This window comes from Misgurnus anguillicaudatus, chromosome 4 (assembly GCF_027580225.2).
Source record: "Misgurnus anguillicaudatus chromosome 4, ASM2758022v2, whole genome shotgun sequence".
NCBI classification, from domain to species: Eukaryota; Metazoa; Chordata; class Actinopteri; order Cypriniformes; family Cobitidae; genus Misgurnus; species Misgurnus anguillicaudatus.
In genome coordinates, this window is record NC_073340.2 from 36,978,770 (window position 1) to 37,005,322 (window position 26,553).

A 26,553-nucleotide genomic window follows, 5' to 3' on the forward strand; every position below is an offset into this window, starting at 1 on the left:
CAGAAGCAGATATCACAGTCATCTTCATTTCTCTTTATTCTTGCTTTCCAGAAAATAGTCACATTTATTATGATCATTATCAGAATAGATCGCTCATTTGCCAAATAATCTCAATTTTATAATGAAGTGATGGTAAGCTGTATTTTAAAATGATTTGATTCTGGTTTAGGGATGTTGTTTTGACACAACACACAAAGAGGCATACACTGTAAAAACTTTTCTTGTTGCACTAAAGTTACAATTAAACTTTCTTGACTAGTCAGGAGTTGGTATAAGTTTTTTTTACAACTTTATTTTTATAATTTATAGCAACTTCTAACTAGTTAAAAAAGTTGAAATAACGTATTAATTCAAGTCGTTTAAACTTAATCAGTGCAAAAAATAATTTTTACAGTGTATGATTATAAAATATTGACTATTATACCACGGTTTGTTGAATGCTACATTCTGATTGGTTGAGAAATGTTCCATGGGTATACATTATTTTTTGATAACCGCACACCTAACTTGTCAAATGTCTTAAAAATAGGCACCAGAGCAATATTTGTGGTAACCGTGGTATAGGAGGAATAATTGACTCCGGTCCTTTGAATTATTTGAAAATAATGCTTTGCTTTGTGCCGCATTACCACCTTGGGTGTGCAATATTTTCTTATAATTCAATGGCCCGCCGTCAATTATTCCTTACTTATTATTATTATTATTTATGAATAATCATAATTAATCATTTTATTAGTGTTGGTCATTGAGCAACTTCAGCTGATATTAACAAACATATCACACAGTCCAACCACACAGATCCAAAACCTCTCAGGCTTTTCTAACAGAGGACATTAAAACACAATCTTCATCCCTGAATGCCTCACGCACACACTTGTGTAGCGCTGCATAACTGCAGATATTTTTATGAGGGAGACTAAAAAAACTTCAACACTCCATCATATGAGCGTCGTCTCTGTATGGAGCCGGGAGCCGCCCTAAACTGACCAATCACATACTGTGCCATACAGGAAAACTCCGGATTTTAAGCTTGAAACAAACATTCATGGTTTTGTAAATGTGCTCTGATGTTTTTCACTTATGTAAGATACTGACAAAACTAATTTGATTCTGTCTAAACCCACATGCAGAAATTAAACCAATTTACGAATAGTTCAGACAACAATACGATAAAGCCAAAGAAGGAAGTTGTAAAAAAAGTGAAAAGAGTCGAGCTGAAGTGATTGAGACAATGACTGTACACACGCTCAATATTACACAACTGTTAATGTTTGTCTGAGCAATTACTGTGAAACACAGTCTGTCTGCATACATAAATAACACAATTCATACACACGCAAACACAAATGACTATTAATACAACAGACAAGCTCTGAGAATAAATAAACACGCTTTATAAATGGATATTAAAGAGCTGTCTGTGCAAGAAACATCAACATTACAGAGATACAACAACTAAACACTTTGTATTGTGTAAGACTGGATCTGTTACTCGTTGTTTACACTTGGACAAGATTAAATATTCTCAGAAATTCTCCTATGTTTGGCAACCCCTATTATCATATTTCTCTACCATAATGAGGGGAGCAATGAGGTGTTGTTATGGTAACTTCTTTTTGGCAACCCTCTCTTAGATACATGGTGCATGATGCTCACTAAAATAAAATAATAAAATGTGGTATCCATATGGTATTTTTTTCCTTCTTCATTTTTTTTTTAATTATTGCATCATATAAATGATTGTGTAAGGAATAATTGACGACGGGCCATTGAAGTATAAGAAAATAATGCACACTGGTGGTAATGCGGCACGACGCGAAGCAGTGTGCATTATTTTCAAATAATTCAAAGGACCGGAGTCAATTATTCCGCTTATACCACGGTTACCACAAACATTGCTCTGGTGCCTATTTTTAAGACATTTGACAAGTTAGGTGTGCGGTTTACAGAAAAATAATCAACACCCATAGAACATTTCTCAGCCAATCAGAATGCAGCATTCAACAGACCCGTGGTATAAAATATTATAATTATTATTTGGTTTGTATATTATTAACTTATTTTAACTTATTTACTTTTACATCATTGCTGTTACCAATATAATCTGCAGTATGTTTTTGCTTGTTGAGGAGGGGTAAAAATGTTTATAAGAAAAACTTTTTTGTACAAATAATTACATTTACCTTTTGAATAAAAAAAGAAACACTGGATCTCTTAATTCATTCCCAAAAGTTTCACAAAATGCCTTTTTCTATAAACATACAAATATATCAAATGAAAGAACAGATCATCTGCTTTAACAAACAAACAAAGCGGAAAAAACATTTCATATGTCCCATTTGTAACCTCTTAAATATAGACACATTTCTTCAAAAATAACAAATTTTGAGCAAAAAGCTGAAATAATTGCATTTTTGTAAAGAACTTTTGTTAGAGATCAGATTCAAAATGATGATCAAAACATACACAGAGTTTTAAATGTTGTTAAATAAGTTTTTGCATCACTTTTTTATAAATTGGGTAATCTAGTTAACTCGTCAAAGGCAGGGAAAGGTTTAAGAGAGAAAGAAAGAGAGACAGATGGACCTACAGAGACACTGATCTCTTTATCGTCAATGCAAACATTCAGTCTCACTGTCTAATGTATATGTCACCCTGTACAAAACCATTCATAAAGGGTACATTTTTTAGAAATAGAAATAATTTAAATTCAGATATATATATATATATAAGATTTGCATTAAAGGCAGGGTGCATGACTTTTGAAAAACACTTCGGAAAAGGGAGTTGGGCCATATACCAAAACACACTTGTAGCCAATCAGGAGTGAGGGGCGTGTCTACTAACCGACTTCGTTGCCTGGGTTGCGTATGGGGCGGGTCTATCAAAAGAAGGTCCAGATTCTATTGGGGTAGGAGCGTGTTAGTTAAGGTGATTTAAAATGTCAACATTGGCTTTCAGAGATCATGCACCCCACCTTTAATGTGTGGTTTGTTAGGATAGGACAATATTTGACCGGATACTATTTGAAAATCTAGAACCTGAAAGTGCAAAAAATTTAGAAAATTGCCTCAGGCATAGACATCACATTTTTTGTTGTTTGCACCATAATACTTAAAGGAACAGTATGTAGGATTGTGGCCAAAACTGGTATTGCAATCACAAAACTTGTGGCTAAAACTGGTACTGCAATCACACAAATGGTGGCCAATACACAACATAACAACATAAACATCTGTTGAGGGCTGCAATTCCACTTTTTAAATGACAATATCCTGGCCAGACCACTGTTGTCAGTGATATAAGTATTTTAAATGAAAATGATTTCTAAATGTCTAGTGATATATCAGGGCCATTTTATGATTAATTGATATACATTTCTTACATACTGTTCCTTTAATTCTGTGTAACGGGAACCTGTTGTACACAAACGTGGACAATTACACTGCTTCATGTTCAAAGAAAAATATTTGGTTAAAATTTACTGCTTCTTCGTAACTCCAAAATAGCTGGAAGAAATCTGAAAAAAGGCAAACCAAAGTCCTTATCAAAACACATATTACTAATGATGATAAATACATTTTTGATATATGTACTGTAGGAAATGTATAAAATATAATCATGGAAGATGATCTTAATTAATATCCTAATGATTTTTGGCATTAAAAACAATAAATTTGACCCATACAATGCACAGTTGGCTATTTCTACAAATAGACCCGCTTGACTGGTTTTGTGGTCCAGACTTCAGTGTCATATATTTCAGTGTAAGTGTTCAGAGTCTTTATCAATATTTACATTTTCTACCAGTTTCTAGTTAAAGATCCCAATGAACACCTGTCACCTGTTTGACAAAGTTTATATTGTGCATGGCAAAGATTGGTTAGTAACAGGACAAGACAGAACCTTAACTAGCACAGTTGAGATCTTCTAAACCTGATGAAGAACATGATGATAACCGCTGTCCTGTCCAGCTTAATGACCTCGGCCTTTATAAATATTTGATTTAATAGATGGCAAAGTTGAAAGAGAAATGGCCAGCAGTGATGGCAGAGATCCCTCCATCCAATTAATGCTGTAAAAAGGTCCCTCATGATTTAAAGAGATGAGATCTGTCAGTAACACACAGCTGAAAATCCTCCTGAACCTATTAATCTTTCTCTAAATGATTCATACATTATCAATACATTCACTACTCATTTCTCTATGTAAATGAAATGTGTTAATAAATAACAGTTTATGTCTGTGAAATCCTAAAACAAGGATCACTGTTACTAAAGCTCATACTCAAATTAATCTGAACAAACCACTAACACCCACTATACTTGCTAAGGGAGGTGAGCTGTCACTTTTCTAAATAATCTGGGCCCGTATTCATAAGAGTCCTCTCAGAAAACTCTTAATTTAGCTTAAAAACTTTTATGTAGGAGTCTTAGCTTAAGAGCGATTCGGGACTGATCTGGGAGCAACTCTGAGTAAGGAAAAAACAAAAACTTTTATCTTAGTGAGGAGGTGGGTTTGAATCGGTTGCTATGTCTGACACAATCTTTTGAAGACTGTGATTGGTTGGTTGTCCAAAAAGGAAAAAAAAGAGTGCTATTAAATATAGGATCTATTATTAGCCATCAGTTTGAAATTACAGGTATACTTTATATATATTAATGTCATACTTAAAGGCGGAGTCCACGATGTTTGAAAAACGCGTTGGAAAAGGAGACGGGCCGACTACCAAAACACACTTATAGCCAATCAAATCAAATCAAATGCCGGGTTGCGTATGTGTGGGGCGGGTCTATCAACAGAAGGTCCAGATTCTATTGGGGTAGGGGCGTGTTTGTTTGGGTGATTTCAAATATCAACATCGGCTTTCAAACATTGTGGACTCCGCCTTTAATGTATTAGATAGGAAATAAACAGCGACACAAGGTTCTGTAAGTTTGTGTGATTACTGACCTAAATCATCTTTGCTGCATTTTTTCTAGTTACTGAATCTGTTAGTGTAGTTAATGTAGTGATTACTTTTATTTCTGGTGCTTTATTATATTATTTTGTCTCTAATAAGATCGGTCACAAACATGATTCCTGCACGATCTAATGTGTTGCATGTTATTAACTTACTGTCATGCATTGTGTGAAACAATTTTTGTTGCCCTTTTCATGTTTTATCCACTTTCTTGGTTGCTAAAAACTCTTAAGCCGCTTAAAAGTCCTCGTCGGTGCTCCTAACAATTTTGACCTTAAAACCTCTTTTAAGGGTTAAGATGCTTTCTGAATTACTTTTTTCTTTACTAGGATTTTTTCTTTAATTTAATAGTCGTGTTAATAAAAACACGAATAAATTGATTTTTTAGTTTAATTAAACGCCCACATTTCTAAGAATTTTCTTAGAATTGCGTCACTAAGAGCTACTCTTTGCATTAAGACTCTTTATGAATACGGGCCCTGACTTTTTTACTTTTCTTGGTCACGGTGGATAATAAAAACCTCTCAGACTTTGGTCTTTGTTCACTCATGAGGTTAATCCAGGCAGAGGTCACTCATTACAGTACATCAAGTGTTCCTGTAATATAAATCAACACAGAGCTCTTGACCCCCGATTGCTTTTGGATGACACCCACAAGGAAAGAAAAAACTTGATGAAGCATTTGTCGGATGAAAATCATTTTGTGTCAGTCGGTTTAAAATGAGAATGTTTTAAACTAGGGCTGCAAAAAGTCAGGTGTGACTTATATGTCAAAATTATTTCGTATGAACCAAGAGAAACCATTACCGTCTACAGCCGTGAGGGTCCGCTATATGCTGCTACTGTATTTATTTAATTCAATGGATTCAGTGATGCTTAATGACTTCATGATCTTTTTGAACTTGATTTGGCTTGTCGTGTTAATTTAGCCTATTCAGTCTCCCAGGTATGTTCTGTATGCTATTGTGTTTGGTGAATAAATAGTTATATTACATTAACATGTACTTATATATGTTTTCTCCTCTTGAAAAAGCATTTTGACTTATGCGACTCAGACTCCGAAGTGACTTATAGTCCAGAAAATATGGTATATATAAATGCACACACATGCATGTATATTTACACATTTTTATATTTATATAAGGGCTGGGCATAGATTAAACTAGATTAATCTCATACAAAATAAAAGTAATTTTTTGCATAAAATATGAGTTTGTGCCATGTGTAAATATTTTGTATATTTAAACACACACACACACACACACACACACACACACACACACACACACACACACACACACACACACACACACACACACACACACACACACACACACACACATATACATGTATATATGTATATGTATGTATATATATATATATATATATATATATATATATATGTATATGTATGTATATATATATATATATATATATATATATATATATATATATATATATATATATATATATATATATATATATATATATATATATATATATATATACATATACATATATACATACATTTAAGAAATGTTTTATTTATATATAATATAGAATTTATAAAAATATAAATAAATGTATATACACATGTAAATGTTTCTTAAATACATACATGAATGCGTGTGTATTTATATATACATAATAATTACACATAGCACAAACTCATATGTTGTGCAAAAAATTACTTTTATTTTGTATGCGATTAATCTAGATTAATCTATGCCCAGCCCTAATTTATATTATATATACTTATAAATACCTTATATATACATATTTTTTTTTTCTTAAAATAATACATGCATGTGTACACTTACCTAAAGGATTATTAGGAACACCTAATTTTTCATTAATGCAATGGTGTGGGGAATGTTTTCTTGGCACACTTTAGGCCCCTTAGTGCCAATTGGGCATTGTTTCTGACCATGTCCATCCCTTTATGACCACCATGTACTCATCCTCTGATGGCTACTTCCAGCAGGATAATGCACCATGTCACAAAGCTCAAATCATTTCAAATTGGTTTCTTGAACATGACAATGAGTTCACTGTACTAAAATGGTTCCCACAGTCACCAGATCTCAACCCAATAGATCATCTTTGGGATGTGGTGGAACGGGAGCTTTGTGCCCTGGATGTGCATCCCACAAATCTCCATCAACTGCAAGATGCTATCCTATCAATATGGACCAACATTTCTAAAGAATGCTTTCAGCAGCTTGTTGAATCAATGCCATGTAGAATTAAGACAGTTCTGAAGGTGAAAGGGGGTCAAACACAGTATTCGTATGGGGTTCCTAATAATCCTTTAGGTGAGTGTATTTATATACAGAATTATTATACACAGTACACACACATATATGATGTAAACAAAAACTTTTATTCTGCAAGCATTTAGTCACAATTAATGGTTTTGCAGCCCTAGTTTAAAGTTCTGAAAATATATGCTGGTCATTTACATTTATGCATTTGGCAGATGCTTTTATCCAAAGCGACTTACATGGTAAACATTATGTTGCATAGGATTTTGAACCCATAACCTTTTGTGCTGCTACCGCAATGCTGAGCTACAGGAACAAAACCTTCATTTAAAGCTCAGGTGATGGTCTTTAAAAACACATGGCCAGAAGCCTCGAGCACAGATGACAGCAAACAGGTCACGTACATCGAGTGAGATGAGCCAGAAGAGCTTTTCAGATGAATGGAAATGCAAACGAATCTGCTTCAGCACCACAGCAAACGTAATTAAATGAAATCCCTGTCGTTTCTCATGGGATAAATGCTTTTGTATATGCAAATGAGACTTAGTGCTTTTGCACGACATAATAAATTACTATTCACAGAGCCAAGCTACAGCGATAAGTCAAAACTTTTATCTAAATGGGATGTTTAAGAAACTTTTTTATCAAGCGTCCCAGCGGAGATTTATCAAAAGGCTAATGAAATGAAATGCACTGTCAGCATTTTAAAGAGTAAATCCTGATGTTTGGATCACAGCGGTGGAGTAACACAGTACAGTAAAGTTGTCAGATAACAGCAGCTTATCAGATATAGTTATCAGATTTACAGATCACTCTCTATGTAAACAGCACATGTAAATAAACAGCAATGCATCTCAATTCTTTCTAATGCTTCTGTATCACATCAACTCTTCTTCATGCACTTGCATCCTTCAAAACCGCTCCATCTGGAGGAGCAAAACTGAGCTGAGAAATGCTTCATTTGGCAAAATCACATTCATTCATAAAGCAAAGTCCTATTATTAATCAGGCTGTCGGGAGCCATCACATCATCTCATTTATGAATGTGAGTTATTCTGACAAGTGTTCGTTGAATGGACACAGTTTCTAAAGACTCTCTGGAAAACATTTTCTCCATCTCAGCTCTTGGCCGGCTTGATTTCATATCCATCAGAGTCTGAATAATAATCCATAAATCACAGCTCACCGCAGAGCCATTTACTTAATTAACTGACAGAGAAAGTGCAGGCATTCATTATACAAACTGATGCATATGATTTCTAAAGACCTGACGCTGATCAACATCATCGCACAAATCCAGAACACAACTTTCACAAGCACACACGTACAGACACCAGTCACCACAATAGTTCGCTAAATATAAAACAAATATACAAATGGGACCAAAAATGTAAACTATAAATGTGCAAAAATTAATGCTAGAGGCAAAATACTAAATAAAAATGTGTAAAGTTTTTCAAATGTGGTGATTGTCCATTTATGGGGTTAAACTTTGGAGCACTTTGGACTATGAACTGAAGTGCTGCAAAAGTGTTTGTAAATTTAAGAATTTGTATAAGAAAAAAATACAGGAAGGTTATAAGAAAAATGAGGACTAATATGCTTAAGATGATGATAATTAGATATAAAGATAGATAGTATTGATCATTTTTGGTGTTTGAGGTGAGGATTGGGGTTGATCCACTTATATAGTTTTTTTTTGTTTGTTTTTTGTTTCTTTACATGTGCATAAATAAGTGACAGATATTATAAAATTTCATCCTGTTTCTTTTCTTTCTTCTGTTTATGCATGTTATGAATGAATGAAATGAATAAAGTATATGTTTTAAAATAACAAATCTACAAATGTAGTGACTGGCCAATCATTTAATTTAATAAACTTAAAGGGGCCATGGCACAAGACTTTTTTAAGATGTCAAATAAATCTTTGGTGTCCCCAGAGTACATATGAGAAGTTTTAGCTCAAAATACCACACAGATCATTTTTATCTGCCGTTTGAGTGTGTCCTTTTAAATGCAAATGAGAGGTTTGTTGCAATTAAAAACTTGATTATGCTGTGAATTATTTTCTGATGTAATGCACGTTTCAGACAAACATTGCACGACAAATACAGACACAGATGTGATTCAGACTGTATGTTACAATCTATGAAGTTGTTGTTCATTCAGAGATAAAGTGAAAGAGAGAAACAAAGAGAAAGAGAAGGAAGGGAGGAAGGGAGGGAGGGATTGTGAAAGTAGATTTGGCAGTGACCTCCTTCTTAATGGTGTTTAGCTAATGGGACTGTTTGTGTGATTTGCAGAGAGATTGTGTGAGAGAGCGAGAGCAAGCAAGAGAGAGAGAGAAAGAAAGAAAGAGAGAGAAAGACAGAAAGAGAGAGAGAGAGAGAGAGAGAGAGAGAGAGAGAGAGTGCTTTTATCCTCATGCCAGACAATGTGCAGACAGACCTCATCCTCCCCAAAACAATAACACACTTTAAACACACACACGCACCCTAACACTCATCACACCCGGCAAACATGAACACAAAACTACACACTACACCACACAACACACAGTAATGTGATGAACACAAAACTACACAAAACACAACACAATAACTGAGAACAACTCTATAGGTTATAGAGACAACATTTACCTCAGATAATAATAAATATATACAAAATGCATGCGTGCATGTGTGTGCGTGTGTGTGAGTGTGTGTTGTGTGTGTGTTGTGTGTAAGTCAAACAGTGGGTCAGCATCACGGTTAACATGTTACCATTGGACAGAAGGTCTCTGTTTGTTGATGTGAGCGTTTGGAAACAGATCTTATCTGCTTGACTGTACACCTGTGATCATCTATACAGATACAGAACAGTAAACTGACCGAGTATTTAATTATATGACGCATACAAAAACTAAAGGGACACACAAACTCTTCTATAGGTGGTGCACTATTAACAGTTAGCACTGAATTGTGTGTTTATTTAACATTTCATGCTACATATGGAAAAAACTAAAACCTACTGTTTACTGTGAAAGTCAACAGGACGCCACAGATAAAGGGTTTATTTAGTTCATAATCACACACGCTCAGGGTTAACACCGTTTACTTTATTCTACACCAGCGCCCTTCACATTATAAACTTAAATGATTTCCTGGATCCTATTTCACCTACTTATACTAAAAGTATCCAAATGTTTGGTGATGTGAAAATATATTTGAGTGCATACTGTTGATACAAACACTACAGAAGTGTGGACCACACTATGATTTGAGAATGAGCGGGGCACAAACTAACACAGGGTTAATATTAACACGACTGCTATATTTCTACAGGACCGTGCTTTTGGTCTTTTTCTCTTACTGTCAGAAGATCTCCTGTGAATTTATAAAAAGTTTTGATGTGTTTTGGTTAAGATATTGAACAAAGACTGTGAACAAAGTAAATTTCTTCATCTAATGTTTTTTTTATTTCTGTGTGTAAGTCACCGAATCCAACCTTATATTATTTTAATCAGTAAAACATCACAGCATTTTAAAACATGTCAGCAACTCCTAGTAACTAATAGATGAGATTAAACACATTTTTACACAGCGGGGTTAGTTGTCACACAGTCTCAGGTATACAATGATAATAAAAATGAAAACAATGTAAATACTGTTCATCAAAATGATAACTGTTAATTCAATATCAGGGGAAATAAACTCACTATTATAATTCTTTGTCTTAAATATATTTCTATGCATTGCTGCATAATACAATGATGGTTAGATGAAGGATGATGGATGAATGAATGTGTGGATATCTATCTATTATGGGGGGTTCCCACACCTTAGTTCACTTCAAATTCAAGAACCTTTCAAGGACTTTCCAGGTCTAATACCCTCAAATTCAAGGACTAAATGTGGGGATACATTTCAAGTGAGAGCAAGGTTACATCGTGTTACCTTTTAAGATACATTGTTAAAGTTCCCTTTCGAGGGAACTCGTGCTGCGTCACTGCGGTGACACTTTGGGGACGCCTCCAGGGGTAAGTAATGGTGCTTTTCCATTGCATAGTACCCCACGGTTTAGTTTAGTTTGGGTCGGGTCAGCTCACCTCACTTTGGCGTAGTTAGCTTTTCCATCGAGTTTAGTATCACATCGCAGTGGGAGGGATTTTAGGCGTGTCGTTATATTTGCGCTGCCCACAGCTGTGACATCATACAAGTGAGAGGAGAGCGTTGTTACATTCCCATACATTTATTTATTTCTCAGTCCGCCACAAAATTAAAATTGGCCACCACAAATAGATGTTTGCACATCGCGTTTATCACTACCTCTGTATCACATGACAGTTTCAAACACCCGCGGCGTCAGCCGACGGCGCTCCGCTGAGCCTCAATGAAGTTGCATTTAAGCATATAATGCTGACGTGCTCGTCGCGAATGTTCTGCCACAAACTGCAAGCCTGGAAAAAACTGTTATGGTGTTCCTGATTCTCAACATGTGGATGTTTTTCGTCGCTTAAAGGGTGTTTGGGAACTTATAGCAGAGCTCAGATGACAACATGTTTGCTCGAGACAGCGCAAGCTAGCCTAGCACAGGTAAAGCTAGCGATGACGCTGTTATTTTAGTGACGTTTCTTTCAGACCAATCAGTGATCTACAGTGTTTTCGCGTCACGTTTGGTATCAGCTCGGGTCGCTTGGAACCCCAACCGAGGTGGTACGAAAAAAAGTATCGGGTACCATGTACTGCACCTAATGGAAAAGCTCCCAAAAGTAAGCCGACCCGACCCAAACCAAACCAAACCGTGGGGTACTATGCAATGGAAAAGCGCCATAAGTGCGTCTGAATGTGTATATAAAATTCAACCAATGGTGAGGCCTAACGACAAAGACAGGGTGATGCGTGAGCCAGGAAGTATATCGCTATCTGAAATATTGCCAAAGACGGCATTACAGGGACACAGGATATGGCAATGGAGACGCAGCGTCTCGTTCCCTTCTCAGGGATCAACAGTTACATACGTAACCCGAGACGTTTTCAAGTGTCAAACACAACTATGCAAAAAAGCATTTTGGTATGAATCAACATTTACATGCAGAAGATAAAAGCATTTAAAGTGAACAGTTTAGCACGTGTGCTTAACAATTTTTATGATATTATCCTACACTACACAGGAAATAATCTGGATTTTTTTTTTTTCAGAAAACTTTTTGCATAAAATAGATTCAAGCACTTTCAATGACCTGTATCTATGCATGTATATTTTCAAAAACTTCCCAGGGTCTTGAATTTTCCCACCAGATTTACAAACTTTCAAGGACCCTGGAACCCTGATTATAGGCAGATATATAAACGATATCCACCTTTAGTACGAGACAGACAGAATTTGATTAAATTATTTGTGTTTAAACTCAATTTTCTAGCAGGTGTTACAACAAACTCTCTGTTTGTCACAATGAACCTCACCTATGGGGTAATGTTTGCACTCCTGTCACTCTTCTGTGTAATTGTACAATAACAGTAAATCCCACAAACAAACTTTAAGTGTTCATTTGTATTAGAGATGTTTGTGTTGATTGGGTAAATAAATGATTCATCTAACTAGAGCCAAAGACAAAAAGTGTTACTTTGTGTCCCGCTCTCCTCTACTCATTTTAATTTTAAATATTGTTTAGGATCAATAGTATGTGAGTTGGGACACAGGGGTTGTTTAGTAATAACTTGAGTTACAACCACATAGCAAAGCCATAGCAGCTGACTAGAATACCCTAGCAACTTCATAGCAACCATCCACAACACTGCAACATTGTAGCTATTGAGTACTTCAAAGACAAATCTAGTTAACATCATCAATTAATAAACAATGAGCCCTACTGATCATCATATAAGAGTGTGCGTCATTGTGTTACTTTGACATCTGTAGATTCTGCACATTTGTGGTGAAAAACAAGCACTCTAACAGGTGTGTGTCTGTGTGTGCATGTGTGTGTCTGTGTGTGAATCAGCTGCTTGTTGCTAGGCAACAGGCAGCATATTCATTATTGAGCTGGGAAGTATCCAGTTATGTAATTGTGCTTTTCTGTAAAACATACACACACACACATGTGGCATGATGGCTTGAGGAATAAGCATGTATGAACCATAACATGAGAGAAGATAAACAGAATATATCATTATGTTCACTGATCGGGTCACATTTAACCCAAAATTGTCAATTTGTGTTCTATTGTGAAGTTATATTAATGACAATGAAGCACTTGAAGGGGCGCTCACACTTTTCATTCCCATTGACTTCCATTTATCCACGCAAGCTCGTGCAAAGCATTTTGCTGCATACAAGTCTGGTGACCTCTGACATGCATATTCATATAACATGGGGACATGTAGAAAACCGGCACATTACGGTGTGACCTTTCTCTTTACTAAAAAGCAAAGATGGATAAAACGCTCCCCAGCCATATCCGCAGTAACGTGTGAAAAATATCTGCATGCTTAAAGTCTGGTCTTAACTTTTAAAAGACAACAAGAATAACATTTTGTTGTTGATGTCAAAACCAAACAAACTTTACAGAATTGTAGCATGAATGCATCCGGTCAAATCAGACAGATGTTAACACAGACAGGTTGTGTGACGTCATGCCCTCAAAATATATAAGATATACACCTAAATGCAAATATAACACAACCAAATTATGATGTGTGTCAGCACAACGTGTGGCCTTACTGATGGACACACAATAAAACATTTAGGATTTTAAATCAAAGCTGTGTTTGTGCCGTGATCAGGGCTGAGCCGCCAATTAAACTTGAGAAAAGAGTTGTTCAGTAATCTCTCGCCCAACTAACACAGCTATGTTTGACAGGACCATAATGAAAGCAACAGCTGTGTGCGTGCATGTGTGTGTGTGTGTGTGTGTGTGTGTGTGTGTGTGTGTGTGTGTGTGTATGTGTGTGTGTGTGTGTGTGTGTGTGTGTGTGTGTGTGTGTGTGTGTGTGTGTGTGTGTGTGTGTGTGTGTGTGTGTGTGTGTGTGTGTGTGTGTGTGTGTGTGTGTGTGTGTGTGTGTACTACACAATGCCAGTGAAAACTCAATCCTATTCTTGACCATTGGCTCCATGTCAAACACGAGGAAAAACGCAAGCAAAGATCTCACAACTCCTCAGCTGTCAGAAAAGCGTCTCGCTCCAACCATTACATACATTTAATTGATCTCATCACAACAGTTTGATTCATTCGCTTACTTCATTCCAACACATTACTGTTTGTTGTGTGCTTGTACTATTTTTAAATATAATAAGTGTATTAGTCTATTATTTATTATAAACACATCTACAGCACCGTCTCAGTGGACACGAGCTCATACACAAACTTCAACACTGATAATAAACATTGAAATCATGATCTTACTGTTCACAGATCATCAGTGTATGTTATTCAAACTAATGAAAATGATCTTTAACCTCAACCTACAGTGTTTCATTCATCACATCACAATGGGTTGCACACATTTCATGTTTATGCTCCTTGAAGCTCTGCTACCCAGCTGTAGTTTTTCAGGAACACACTGAAGACTTGAAAATCTTCACAAATACTTTGCTAAAATTTGACTGTAACTATTTCTTACACATTTGTGCACTCAGTAGTAGTAAACTTTGGCACAGAAATCCTAAAGGACTCGGTCTCGACCTGGACTCGACTGTAGTCTCGACCCTTCACAGACATAGGCGGTCTCGTCCCCAACACTATTACCTCATGTGCTTCATTGTTTGTCACTATTGTTTGATTGGATAAAACACATGAAAGAGCAGATCATACAGATTTAAAGTTGAACTTGTAACGCTGTGGACACACCTAAGGACTTGCTAAAACAATCTAAGACCGGACACAACACACTTAAGGATTGTTTTTTGTGACTGGAGCAGATTTTAATCTTTGTCAGTCAGAAAGTAGCACAAACTTGCGCAACTCATTTAATGACTGATTAGTCATGACTAGACATTCTGCATTGCCGCCTTGTTTTACTTTTAGTCACAAATATTAAACACGTTTGATAAGATCTTTGTGAGAAAGTCTAAGACTAGAATCTTTAGACAACACACACTTAATGATTTGATCTTAAGACCGAGCACAACTGGAAAAGACTGAGAATGATCAGTTGATATGACCAAATTACATTCATAATCTTTGTGAAAATCCTTAGGTGTGTCCCCAGCTTAAGCAACCGCATAGCAACACCCTAGCAACCAGTTAAAATACACTAGTAGGAACCTCTGCACAGATGCTCATGCTTTTGATGGTGCTCGGGGGGTTTCACTTTGGTTGGGGTAAGGGATTCAGTGCGTCGATTTCCAAAAACATGCGCCGGCCATTGCCTTATCCTCGTTCTCCCTAAACCAAACTGTGCAGAGTCTGTCATGCGGAGACGTTGTATATTTAATACCTAAACTAACTCTTTCTTTTCTCTCAACAGGTATTGTTTAGAAAACTTTAGCACCTTGCCTCCCTTTGACAGATCGCTTTTATTCGTTTCCTAACCTTTGTTAGTCACTTTGGACAAAAGCGTCTGCTAAAGCCTACATGGAAACAACTTAGAAACCACTCAGTTTATAGGAAATTCTGCTCAAATACTTGTTTAGAAATCTCACATCTGAATATAACAGTCTGTATGTAAACAATCACAAACAATAGCATTAAATAATACCAGAGCTTTTAATTCAAATGATGGAAATGCTAAATGAAGTGATGGACTAAAGGAACGGATGTGAAAGACACACAAACTCCTAATAACTCTTCTTTAGTGTTCTTGGTTCTGTGTGGTTTTTGAAATTCATATTCAAAATATTATATTAAATATAAACAATTTGTATGCATTTATATTAAAATGTCTTTAAAAAGCTCCCAGTGGTATCTAGCTCCTGAAATATTTTACATCAGCACAAAAGTCAACTTATGTCATATTATGTTATGTTTCTATTAAAAGTTACATCAGTCCACAAGAGCACAGCTCAAATATTAACGTTCATTATAAAAGACACTAAACACTGATCCTCATCACAGTATTCACAGTGACTCCATACTGTCATGACTTTCTCTTGAACTCTCCTTCTGCTTTTTCTTCACTACTAATGTTTTTAATAATGCGTTATATTTTACAGACTATAAAAAACTTTTTTCATCTAATCATTTATAGTAACTTATTAAACTCATTACTTAATTATAGAAAGGAAGAATTCACCGTATTATGTTTACAAAGCTGCACAGGCATTTTGATCAAAAGATCTATGAGATATATACTGTAATTCAGTCGTGTGTGTCCAAACTGTTTGTGGATCAGGTGCTGTTGATGTGTTTTACCTTCTTTTTACCCCTGCAGTGGCAGCACACAGTCCACAGGTACTTGAAAGTCCTCCACAGCAGAATGATGAAGAGACCCCCGAAAAAAGTGACCATGGATGAAGCGAGGAAAGCCCACCACATGCGCTGACCGTTCGTGTCACAGGGCACATCAGACGTGTACGGGATGATCACGTCCATCTTCCGAACCGATGACGGGCCCGATTTTAAATGCTCGTTAATGAAGTAGGTCATTATTGTGGAGAGCCGCTTCGCATCAGCATCACGGTCTTGATCCTCTTTAACGGGAAGCATCGAGTGCGTGTCTGGAGATCACGGCAGCGCCCCGCGCACGACCATCAGCCATGTTTACAGAGCGGGTGTCCGCGCTTGTGCGTGCCCGTGCGTGCGCACTTTCTTCCCGCTGACTGCCGCGCTCTCTGCCGCTGTGTCTCTGTGCGCAACCGGTGACGCGCTCGCTGATATATGGAAAAGTAACGCGCTGCGTCCTCGAAACGCACCAAACTAGTTCAAACGCGTCATCGCGTCTTTAAATGAAGCCGTGCGGTGATGTATCGCCTGATCCACATGATTTTATTAGTATATTGGTTGTGAATCAATCGCATACGCGCCACTGGACGCGTTTATCCTCGTCGCTCCGATGTACAGACTGTTGCCCGATCACCTCTCTCTCTCTCTCTCTCTCCCTCTCTCTCTCTCTCTCACTCACTCACTCACTCACTCACTCTCTCATTCAGCAACGTGTTGCGTTCAGCTCGGTTTTTCAGCTCATCCGGTGCGCGTTTCTCGCCGTTACGCATACATTCACAGGTACCGGAGGGTGGAGCCAGTCCATCTAAACGTCTCCAACTCAAATATTCATCTCTTTTCTCACGTTTTAATGATTTTTAATGGTTTATTTATTTAACCCCTATGAAAATTAACCATGGTTTAACTACAATAGCCTTTTTTTATTTGGACAGAACTAAAGTTCAAACACTATATTTGCAGTTAAACTGATAATCAATTCGCTTAGTTACTTCACTTTTAAGTATATCTTTTTTATCCATTATATTGTAGGTTTATTAGATAAATATTTGTCCATTGAAGTGTTATACTCACATGAATCATTAAGGAAAACTCAGGAATCTGTTGATTTAAAAAACACAATGATACAAACATTTATTATTACTATATTGTGGAAACCAAAACAAAGGATTCACACAATGAATTTACAGGTTTACCCACACTTGAGAAAGTGACTTAATAAACATTTTACAGCATGAGGATGGCTTGTCTTCATTTATATTTAAAGCTAAATTTATACTTATATTTAAATCGATTTTTAATCACAGGGGGATGATGGGAGGTTGGCTAGTGAATTGATATTTTGTAAGTTTAAAGAGAAACATATATTTACTCATTGTGGATTAACATGGAGTTAATTCTTTTCTCTTCTGCTTGATAAAAAATAATCTTCCATCTGCTGCTGAAGAACAGCGTCACTTCATGTGTAATCTTTATATAATCATCACACAGACACAACATCTCACGACATCTGGGGCCTATACCATGAAGCTGGTTTAGTTGGTTAGCCAGCTTTGTTTAGGATTAGTTTGTGCAAATCCTGGGTTTTGGGTACCATGAAAATAGCTTTTACCAACAAGGCCTGCACATTGGCTTGGTTTTGTCAACCTGAAACTAATCCTGTAACCCTGAGTTTGTTTAACCATTTTCATGGTACGGGCCCCAGGTGACCGTACAGAAGAACTGCGACTCCCACATCATCCACTGTATAAACAAAACAATAAACATGAACAAACATCACTCCACCCTGTTTAGGATCACTTGACTACATCTGAGGCTTGCTAGGATTTTTTCATTTATATTACTGGTTAAGAATTATATCTTGTTATACTCAAAAACAAATACACAGGCCAATGAGTTTATCACTATTAGGAACACCATACTAATACTGTGTTTGACCCCCTTTCACCTTCAGAACTGCTTTAATTCTACGTGGCATTGATTCAACAAGGTTCTGAAAGCATCCTTTAGAAATGTTGGCCTATATTGATAGTATACGAGCGTTTAGGACGCTCAGTGGGTTCATGTGAAAATGCACTCAAGATGGATGTGGATGTTTCCGGTTAGAGAAACGGAATAATGAGGCATAGTTCAGCTTTTGAATCAAATGAAGATCTGTATATGTTTATTCACACATGGTCTATAATAAACAGAAGAGAAACAAATAAATAATGTAAATATATCAGTAGATACACAATGTAACATTACTAAATAAAATATACACATATGTATATATTTATATATATATAAACATTGCCATTGTGCGTTGTACATATTACTAATACTTTAAACAAACAATCACAAACAAACTGTGTGATCATTGTATATATTGACGGTCATAATTAAATAATCAATGTAAACAACTTAACAACACTGTATAAACCGCGTGAGGTAGGTCATACAATTATATTTGCAACTTAAAGCTTAATATGGATGAAAACCGTTAGTTTCGGTTTCTGTTTGTGACCCAGTTTAACAGGCGATCACATGGACAATGAATAATATGCAATATGACCGATATAAGAACAGCAACATTAATAACAAGTCAAATTACACATATAAACTCACCCGTAATCAAATACACACGGGAAAAACATATACAAATATGCATAAACCATCCCGTTAGCCTCCTTTCACTCTCAGTTGCCGAGTCTGCATGTCTGAACATGTCTCCAATGCGTGCATGACGTACTACGCAAGGGGGCGTGGTTAGGGCTTTCTCACACAGCCGCCCCCAAATGTGTATAAGAACATTTGAATTAGTGAGAAATCCTAACTAACTGGTAGGGGCAATAGTGTCATCTTCATTGAGTTTAGGGAGTGATACTATACGGGATACAGGTCTTACATAAGTGCGATTGTGTACCTGAACTTCAACTGTTCTGATACGTCCATCAAGTCCAGGGAAAGTTTTGGTCACTCTTCCTACTGGCCAACATGCTCGTGGCAGTTGTGGATCCACTATCAGTACCACTTGGTCCAGACTAATTTCTCCTCCCTCTTTACGCCACTTTTGTCTTTCTTGCAGATTCGGGAGGTAATAACGGATAAACCTAGCCCAGAAATGGTCAACAAGTACTTGACTATGTTTCCATCTTCTAGTTCCCAAAAGATTACTTGAATCATAGAGTACTTGTGGAAGTGACGAATCATGACGACCCATTAGCAGGATGTTAGGTGTAATAGGGTCAGGATCTGCCACATCTGAGGATGTGTATCCCAATGGTTTAGCATTCAAGATGCCCTCTGCCTCAGTGAGAATGGTACGGAGTACAGTCTCAGACACTGTTTGGTCCTTCAGTACTACTTTTAGGGCCTGCTTTACTGACTTCACTTCCCGTTCCCATGCTCCCCCAAAATGAGGGGCACTAGGTGGATTGAATCTGAATGAAATCTGTTGTTCAGCAAGTTGTTGCTTCAGATCAGGCGTCATGGCTTCATAGGCTGTTCTCATCTCAGTGTCTCCTCCAACAAAATTGGTACCATTATCAGAGAGAAGCTCGAATGGTTTCCCTCTTCGAGCTATGAATCTTCTAAGAGACATTAGGAATGCATCTGTGTCAATGCTTTCTAACAGATCAAGATGTAGACAACGGGTTGTCAGACATTTAAACACTATTCCCCATCTTTTCTCATTTCTTCGGCCAATCTTCACCGTGAATGGACCAAAGCAATCCATTCCAGTGGAATAGAAGGGGGGCTTGTACAGACGTAAGCGTGCTGGTGGAAGGTCGGCCATTTTGGGAATGTTAGGCTTGGCACGCCATTTTTGACAGTCAATGCATGTGTATTGATGTTTCTTAATAGACTCCCTTCCCCGTAGAATCCAATAACGTCTTCTTAGTTCAGCAAAGACTCTTGCTGGCCCAGGATGTAAAAGGGAGGCATCATAATCCTTAATGAGAAGCTTGGTTAGGCTGTGCTGTGGATCAAGCACGATGGGGTGTATGGCGTCCAATTCCATATCTTTGGCATGTCGTAGTCTCCCGCCAACCCTGATAAGTCCACTGATCTTATCAAACTCGGGTGATAGTGATGCCAATCTACTGTTGGATGGTAATGGTCGGTCTGAAGCAAGAGCCTTAAATTCCTCTGGGAAGGAATCTTTCTGAGCCTGTTGTAAGAGGAGCCTCTCTGCTGAGATGAAGTTTAACGAATCATCTGTTGGTTGTGTGGAAGAGGTAGCCGCCCCATGAAGGGAGGTCGCTGTTGCCTTTAATAATTCAGTCCAGGTAGTATACTGACTGATATCAGGTAGGGCAATGTCTGAACTGGTGCATACATTAAGGCAAATTGCAGACTTCTTCAACTCTGATTCTGGTTCAGTTTCAACTGCCGGTAAAGAGGGCCAGCATGACTCTGGCTGGTGTAAGAAATCTGGTCCATTACTCCAGCGACAAGGAAGGATTAAATCCGTAAGTGATTGGCCACGTGTTATGACATCAGCTGGGTTGTTCCCTGAATTAACATACCTCCAGATATCAATATCAGTGAGTGACTGTATTTCTGCAACCCGGGTTCCGACAAAGACTTTGTATCTGCATGAATCCGATTTCAGCCACTGTAGAACGGTAGATGAGTCTGACCAGAGGGTAACATGATCAATGTTGAGAGTTAGTTCAGTTTGTAGAAGTTTGGCAACCTGTGCTCCTATAAGTGCTGCACTCAATTCCAGTCGCGGAATCGTCATTTGCTTCCGAGGGGCAACTCGTGAACGGGCCAATACAAATGAGACATGTACATGTCCATCGTTGTTCTCTGTTCGCATGTAGGCTACTGAGCCATAAGCCCTTTCAGATGCGTCACAAAATATGTGTAGATCTCGACTGAGAATATCTCCAGGATCCTCAAATGATGTGTAGCATCGTGGGATTGCAATCTGATTTAAACTTTGGAGCTCATGTTGCCAGTCCTGCCATCTGGTGAATAAGTGATCGGATTTGATTAGATCATCCCACCCGACATTGTCCTTCCACAGATCCTGAATCAGCACTTTAGCTCGGGTTGTGAATGGGATTAAGTAACCCAGGGGGTCATACTGAGATGCCAAAACTTTGTAGATGTTTCTCAAAGTTGGTTCAAGGCAACTAAATTGGCTGGGTTTGTAACTGAATGAGTCGCTGAGGCAGTTCCAAAGTAGTCCAAGTGTACCTTCTAAAAGGTCAGTACTCTTCTGTGATAACCAGAGTTCACTATTTGGTGACCTTGCATCAGAGGGAAGATGCTGGATAACTTCTGGTCTGTTACTGGCCCATTGACGCAGTTCGAACCCACAGGTGAGTAGAAGTTGTCGTAGATCGTCTACCAGTGCTCTAGCTTCAGCAACAGTTGGAAGGCTATGAAGACAGTTGTCTACATAAAAGGAATCTTTGACTGTTCTCGCCAGAACTGGTTCAACATCAGGATGGTTATTTGCAGTTTCCTGGAGTGCATATATGGCGCAGCATGGGCTGCAAGTTGTGCCGAATGGTAAGACTTGCCATTCGTAGATCTTGGGTTGTTCTGTCCTCTGCATGTCTCTCCACAGGAAGCGCGTTATAGGCTTATCACTGGGTAAAAGGCGAACCTGATGGAACATGCCCTTCACGTCCCCACTGATGGCCACAGGATATTCAAGGAACCTCAGCAAAACACCCAGTAAAGACGGACCGAGAACAGGCCCTGGCAGAAGGATGTCATTTAGAGCTTGGCCTTGGTATGAATAAGAACAGTTAAAAACAATTCTGTCCTTGTTGTTATGCGTCACCATGTGGTGAGGAATGTACCATGACTCCATGGTTTGTTCAGCTTCTTGTGTTGATATCTCTGCCACATAACCAGATTGCTGCAGTTTTATCATTTCTGAACAGTAAGACTCCGCTCGCCTAGGATCTTTGGAAAGTTTACGCTCAGTGCTTCTGAGGTTTGCCATCACTGCTTCTTTAGGGGCCTTTAGAACCTTAGCGTTAGATCTTCTGAGCAAAGGTGTGGCGTATCGCATTACTCCATTAACGTTTACTCTTGTGGTATGTGTCTGGAGCAGAGTGATAGCATATTGGTCTTGTTTGGACCGAGTGGCTGTTTTCTCATTTATGTAAGGCAGTGTATCGATTTGCCAGAGGCGTTCCACATTCTTGAATAACTCCGTATTCGATGTGGTTGTGGATATGTGGAAACATTGTTGGGTGGTAAGAGTGGTTTGATTAAAGCCCACTGGGCCTTGGAGGGTCCAACCAAGTTTGGTACAAATAGCAATCGGTGCACTTGTAGGTCCCATGCGCACTGGCTGAACTGGATTGAGTAGATGAGGCTTGTCAGACCCGATGAGCAACAGAGGTTGTGCTCGGTCAATCAAGGGTAATGGCAAAGACCTAATATGCTCATACTTGCGTTGAAGAGAAACCACTGGGTAAGTATGCTCGGAAAGTCTCAGGTTATCTGCAGTGAAAGCATGGGCAATCAGATATTTCGTGCCTGGTTTATTTAAGGGTGACACATGTAGGGAAACAGTAGCTCCGTGCAGGTTAACAACATCCTGATGAACCGTGCGTAGAGTGAGTTTTTCAGGCTCAGTGGTAAGGTTCAATTGTTTCACGGCTTGTGAAATTACAATGCTACGCTCTGAACCGTCATCCAATACAGCGTATGTTTCCATGACTTTCTCTTGGTTGTGCAGTAAGACCTTGACTATCTTTAGCATTACCTTTTGAGAGCGGTTGGGCCGATCTAAATAGACCTGGGGGGATGGAACGTTAACTAACAGCACACTCTGTTGGATCTGTAATGCTGCATCATGCAAGATGGTCAGATGTAACTCTTTGCAGGTTGAACATGTTCGTTTCAGAGTACAGCTATCTGAAGTGTGCTTACGACCACATTTCCAGCAGCGCTTTTCTTTGGATATCCACTGTGTTATTTGCTCTGTGTTCATTGTCTTGAATGTGGGACACGCATTCAGGAAATGTTCCTTGTTGTTACAGTACGGGCAGTAAGGCTGAATCTTAGAGGGAGTGTAAGATTTCTGTTGTCCCTGTGCACTTGAACTGCTATTAGCTGAATACAAGATAGAGGTGGATCTCTCTTTTGGGCGAGATGGCATTGCTCTTTGCTGATCTTTCTTAACTGGTCTGGCTGTGTCAGTTTGATACAGTGTAGCTGCTTTATTGGAGATGCGCTTGGCCTGTGACTTCATTTGCAGCCATTCAGATAGATCAGGTAATGTATACGTGCGGTCTGTACCAGTTTGCAAGATACCTCGACTGAAGCAGAACTCTACGAATCCATCGCGATATGACGGTGGCATCTTGCTTAGTAACCGATCAACATGAGAGCCACAGCGCAACTCATACCCGTTTGGGCCCTCTAATGTTCTGAGCATCCCAACTAACGATTGGATGGATAGGGAGAATGCATGAAAGGCTTCTGCATCACCAAACTTTACAGCTGATGTATTCAATATGATACCTAACTCAGACTGAACCAGTTGGCGGGGTTGTCCATATTTATCCTGCAACGCCTGTAAAGCAGTGGTGTATGGCCTGGGATCGTGCATGTATGCTTTGGCCAATTGAAGAGCACTAGGCAGTTTTAGGTGACTTAAGAGGACCTGATATTTGTAATGTTCACTCAGATGCAGTTGGTTATTCATTACATTGTCTAAGGCCATTTTCAGTAGTGCGAAGTCACTTTCCCGACCTGTATCGAAGTATGGAATAGCAGGCTTTGGGATACCATAAGCTGAGGCAGCTAACATTTCCATACCAGGTGACTGGACAGGCGTAGGGAACAATACAGCTTGACCTCGAGGTGTATTATACAATGTTCCTGGTGTTAACTGAGGGATACCATTCATGTCTGTATAGGATGGAGTATGAAAGGCAACCCCTGAAGCTACAGGACTGGTAAGTGGAGCTATAGCCTGTGTCTGACTATAGGTTACAGAGGTGTCTGAATAATGATGTGGCCTGGCCACTGTAGGGTTAGAGGGTAAAGGAACACCATACTCTGACTTAGGCATTACATAAGACTGTGTCTTAGTTAGCGGAGTCGATGACCATGTAACGGTGTTGCAGGGGGTTACCTCGGCAACTGAGGTGACAGAACTGAATGATAATTCAGATACTGGATCAGTACTGTGTACAGCAGATAATACAGAGGGAGCAATTACTGATGACACAGGAGCAAAGTTAACATGACGAGAGGTATGGCTAGGCATTACATGAGTCGATGTCATGTAGTCATCATTAACAGCAACTCTATTCTGTTGAGTGCTTACCTCTGACAGGGGATCAGTGGTTAGACTGGACTGTACATTAGTAACATCAACATCTTGAGGTTCCTGTTTAAGAAGTACACAAACATATTTAGCAGCCTCAAGCTCATTTTGTACCTTTTTCAGACGCCGTCTGGTCTCTACTTGCTTAGCCAACAACTCTCTAGCTTTATTGGCTTGTTCCTGTTTTAACTGTGCATCTCTAGCCTGAGCATCGAGTCTCTCACACTCTTTATCTACTATGGCGTCCTCTTCAATCTGGCGTTGAAGTTCTTCCAAGTCCAAAGACTTTAGTCTTGCTTCCAACATAGCAGCATGAAGATTTGAGAGTCCATGTCTTGGAGATCTGCGTCGTGCACTACGATGAGATCTGGATGAACTGGATACAGTACCGGTAGAAATGGATCTAGACGCATGTCTGGATTGTCTGGAGGCTCTTTGTGAAGATGCATCAGCAGGAGGTGGCTCTGAATGTAGATTATATGGAAGCTGAACTTCATAATCAGCCAGATGGGCAGGAAGATGTCTCTCTCTTGGAGGGCGAGGACGTACATCAGGCTCAGTTGCACTTTGAGATTCATGATCCATCTTTATGCATCCGGCTCGAAGGACCATATACGAGCGTTTAGGACGCTCAGTGGGTTCATGTGAAAATGCACTCAAGATGGATGTGGATGTTTCCGGTTAGAGAAACGGAATAATGAGGCATAGTTCAGCTTTTGAATCAAATGAAGATCTGTATATGTTTATTCACACATGGTCTATAATAAACAGAAGAGAAACAAATAAATAATGTAAATATATCAGTAGATACACAATGTAACATTACTAAATAAAATATACACATATGTATATATTTATATATATATAAACATTGCCATTGTGCGTTGTACATATTACTAATACTTTAAACAAACAATCACAAACAAACTGTGTGATCATTGTATATATTGACGGTCATAATTAAATAATCAATGTAAACAACTTAACAACACTGTATAAACCGCGTGAGGTAGGTCATACAATTATATTTGCAACTTAAAGCTTAATATGGATGAAAACCGTTAGTTTCGGTTTCTGTTTGTGACCCAGTTTAACAGGCGATCACATGGACAATGAATAATATGCAATATGACCGATATAAGAACAGCAACATTAATAACAAGTCAAATTACACATATAAACTCACCCGTAATCAAGTACACACGGGAAAAACATATACAAATATGCATAAACCATCCCGTTAGCCTCCTTTCACTCTCAGTTGCCGAGTCTGCATGTCTGAACATGTCTCCAATGCGTGCATGACGTACTACGCAAGGGGGCGTGGTTAGGGCTTTCTCACAGATAGGATAGCATCTTGCAGTTGATGGAGATTTGTGGGATGCACATCCCAAAGATGCTCTATTGGGTTGAGATCTGGTGACTGTGGGGGCCATTTTAGTACAGTGGACTCATTGTCATGTTCAAGAAACCAATTTGAAATGATTCGAGCTTTTTGACATGGTGCATTATCCTGCTGGAAGTAACCATTAGAGGATGGGTACATGGTGGTCATAAAGGGATGGACATGGTCAGACACAATGCTCAGGTAGGCCGTGGCATTTAAACGATGCCCAATTGGCACTAAGGGGCCTAAAGTGTGCCAAGATAACATCCCCCACACCATTAAACCATT

General features: G+C 38.5%; 2 protein-coding genes across 13 annotated transcripts in view; both read right to left on the reverse strand.

Annotated features, from left to right (window-relative positions):
• The window catches only part of LOC129420586 (calcium-activated potassium channel subunit alpha-1a), an 81,937-nt gene extending 64,659 nt beyond the window's left edge, over positions 1 to 17,278 (reverse strand). For 4 of the 12 annotated variants that reach the window (XM_055175585.2, XM_073867240.1, XM_055175579.2 and 1 more), the window contains exon 1: positions 16,559 to 17,277. In XM_055175585.2, the coding sequence (XP_055031560.2) occupies positions 16,559 to 16,852 (294 nt within the window). In that variant the 5' untranslated portion in view covers positions 16,853 to 17,277. Of the gene's footprint in view, positions 1 to 16,558 lie in introns of all 12 variants that reach the window. The other 8 variants (XM_055175580.2, XM_073867241.1, XM_055175578.2 and 5 more) reach the window with 4 other exon arrangements.
• A 1,344-nt stretch (positions 17,279 to 18,622) lies between these two features.
• On the reverse strand, positions 18,623 to 24,788 carry LOC141363741 (uncharacterized). Its single transcript, XM_073867234.1, has 2 exons — positions 19,193 to 24,788; positions 18,623 to 18,764 (listed from the first exon to the last, which is right to left on the reverse strand). Exon 1 carries the CDS (start codon positions 24,618 to 24,620, stop codon positions 19,401 to 19,403), a length of 5,220 nt encoding a protein of 1,739 aa, XP_073723335.1. The 5' UTR covers positions 24,621 to 24,788; the 3' UTR covers positions 18,623 to 18,764; positions 19,193 to 19,400.
• Between the last annotated feature and the right edge of the window lie 1,765 nt (positions 24,789 to 26,553).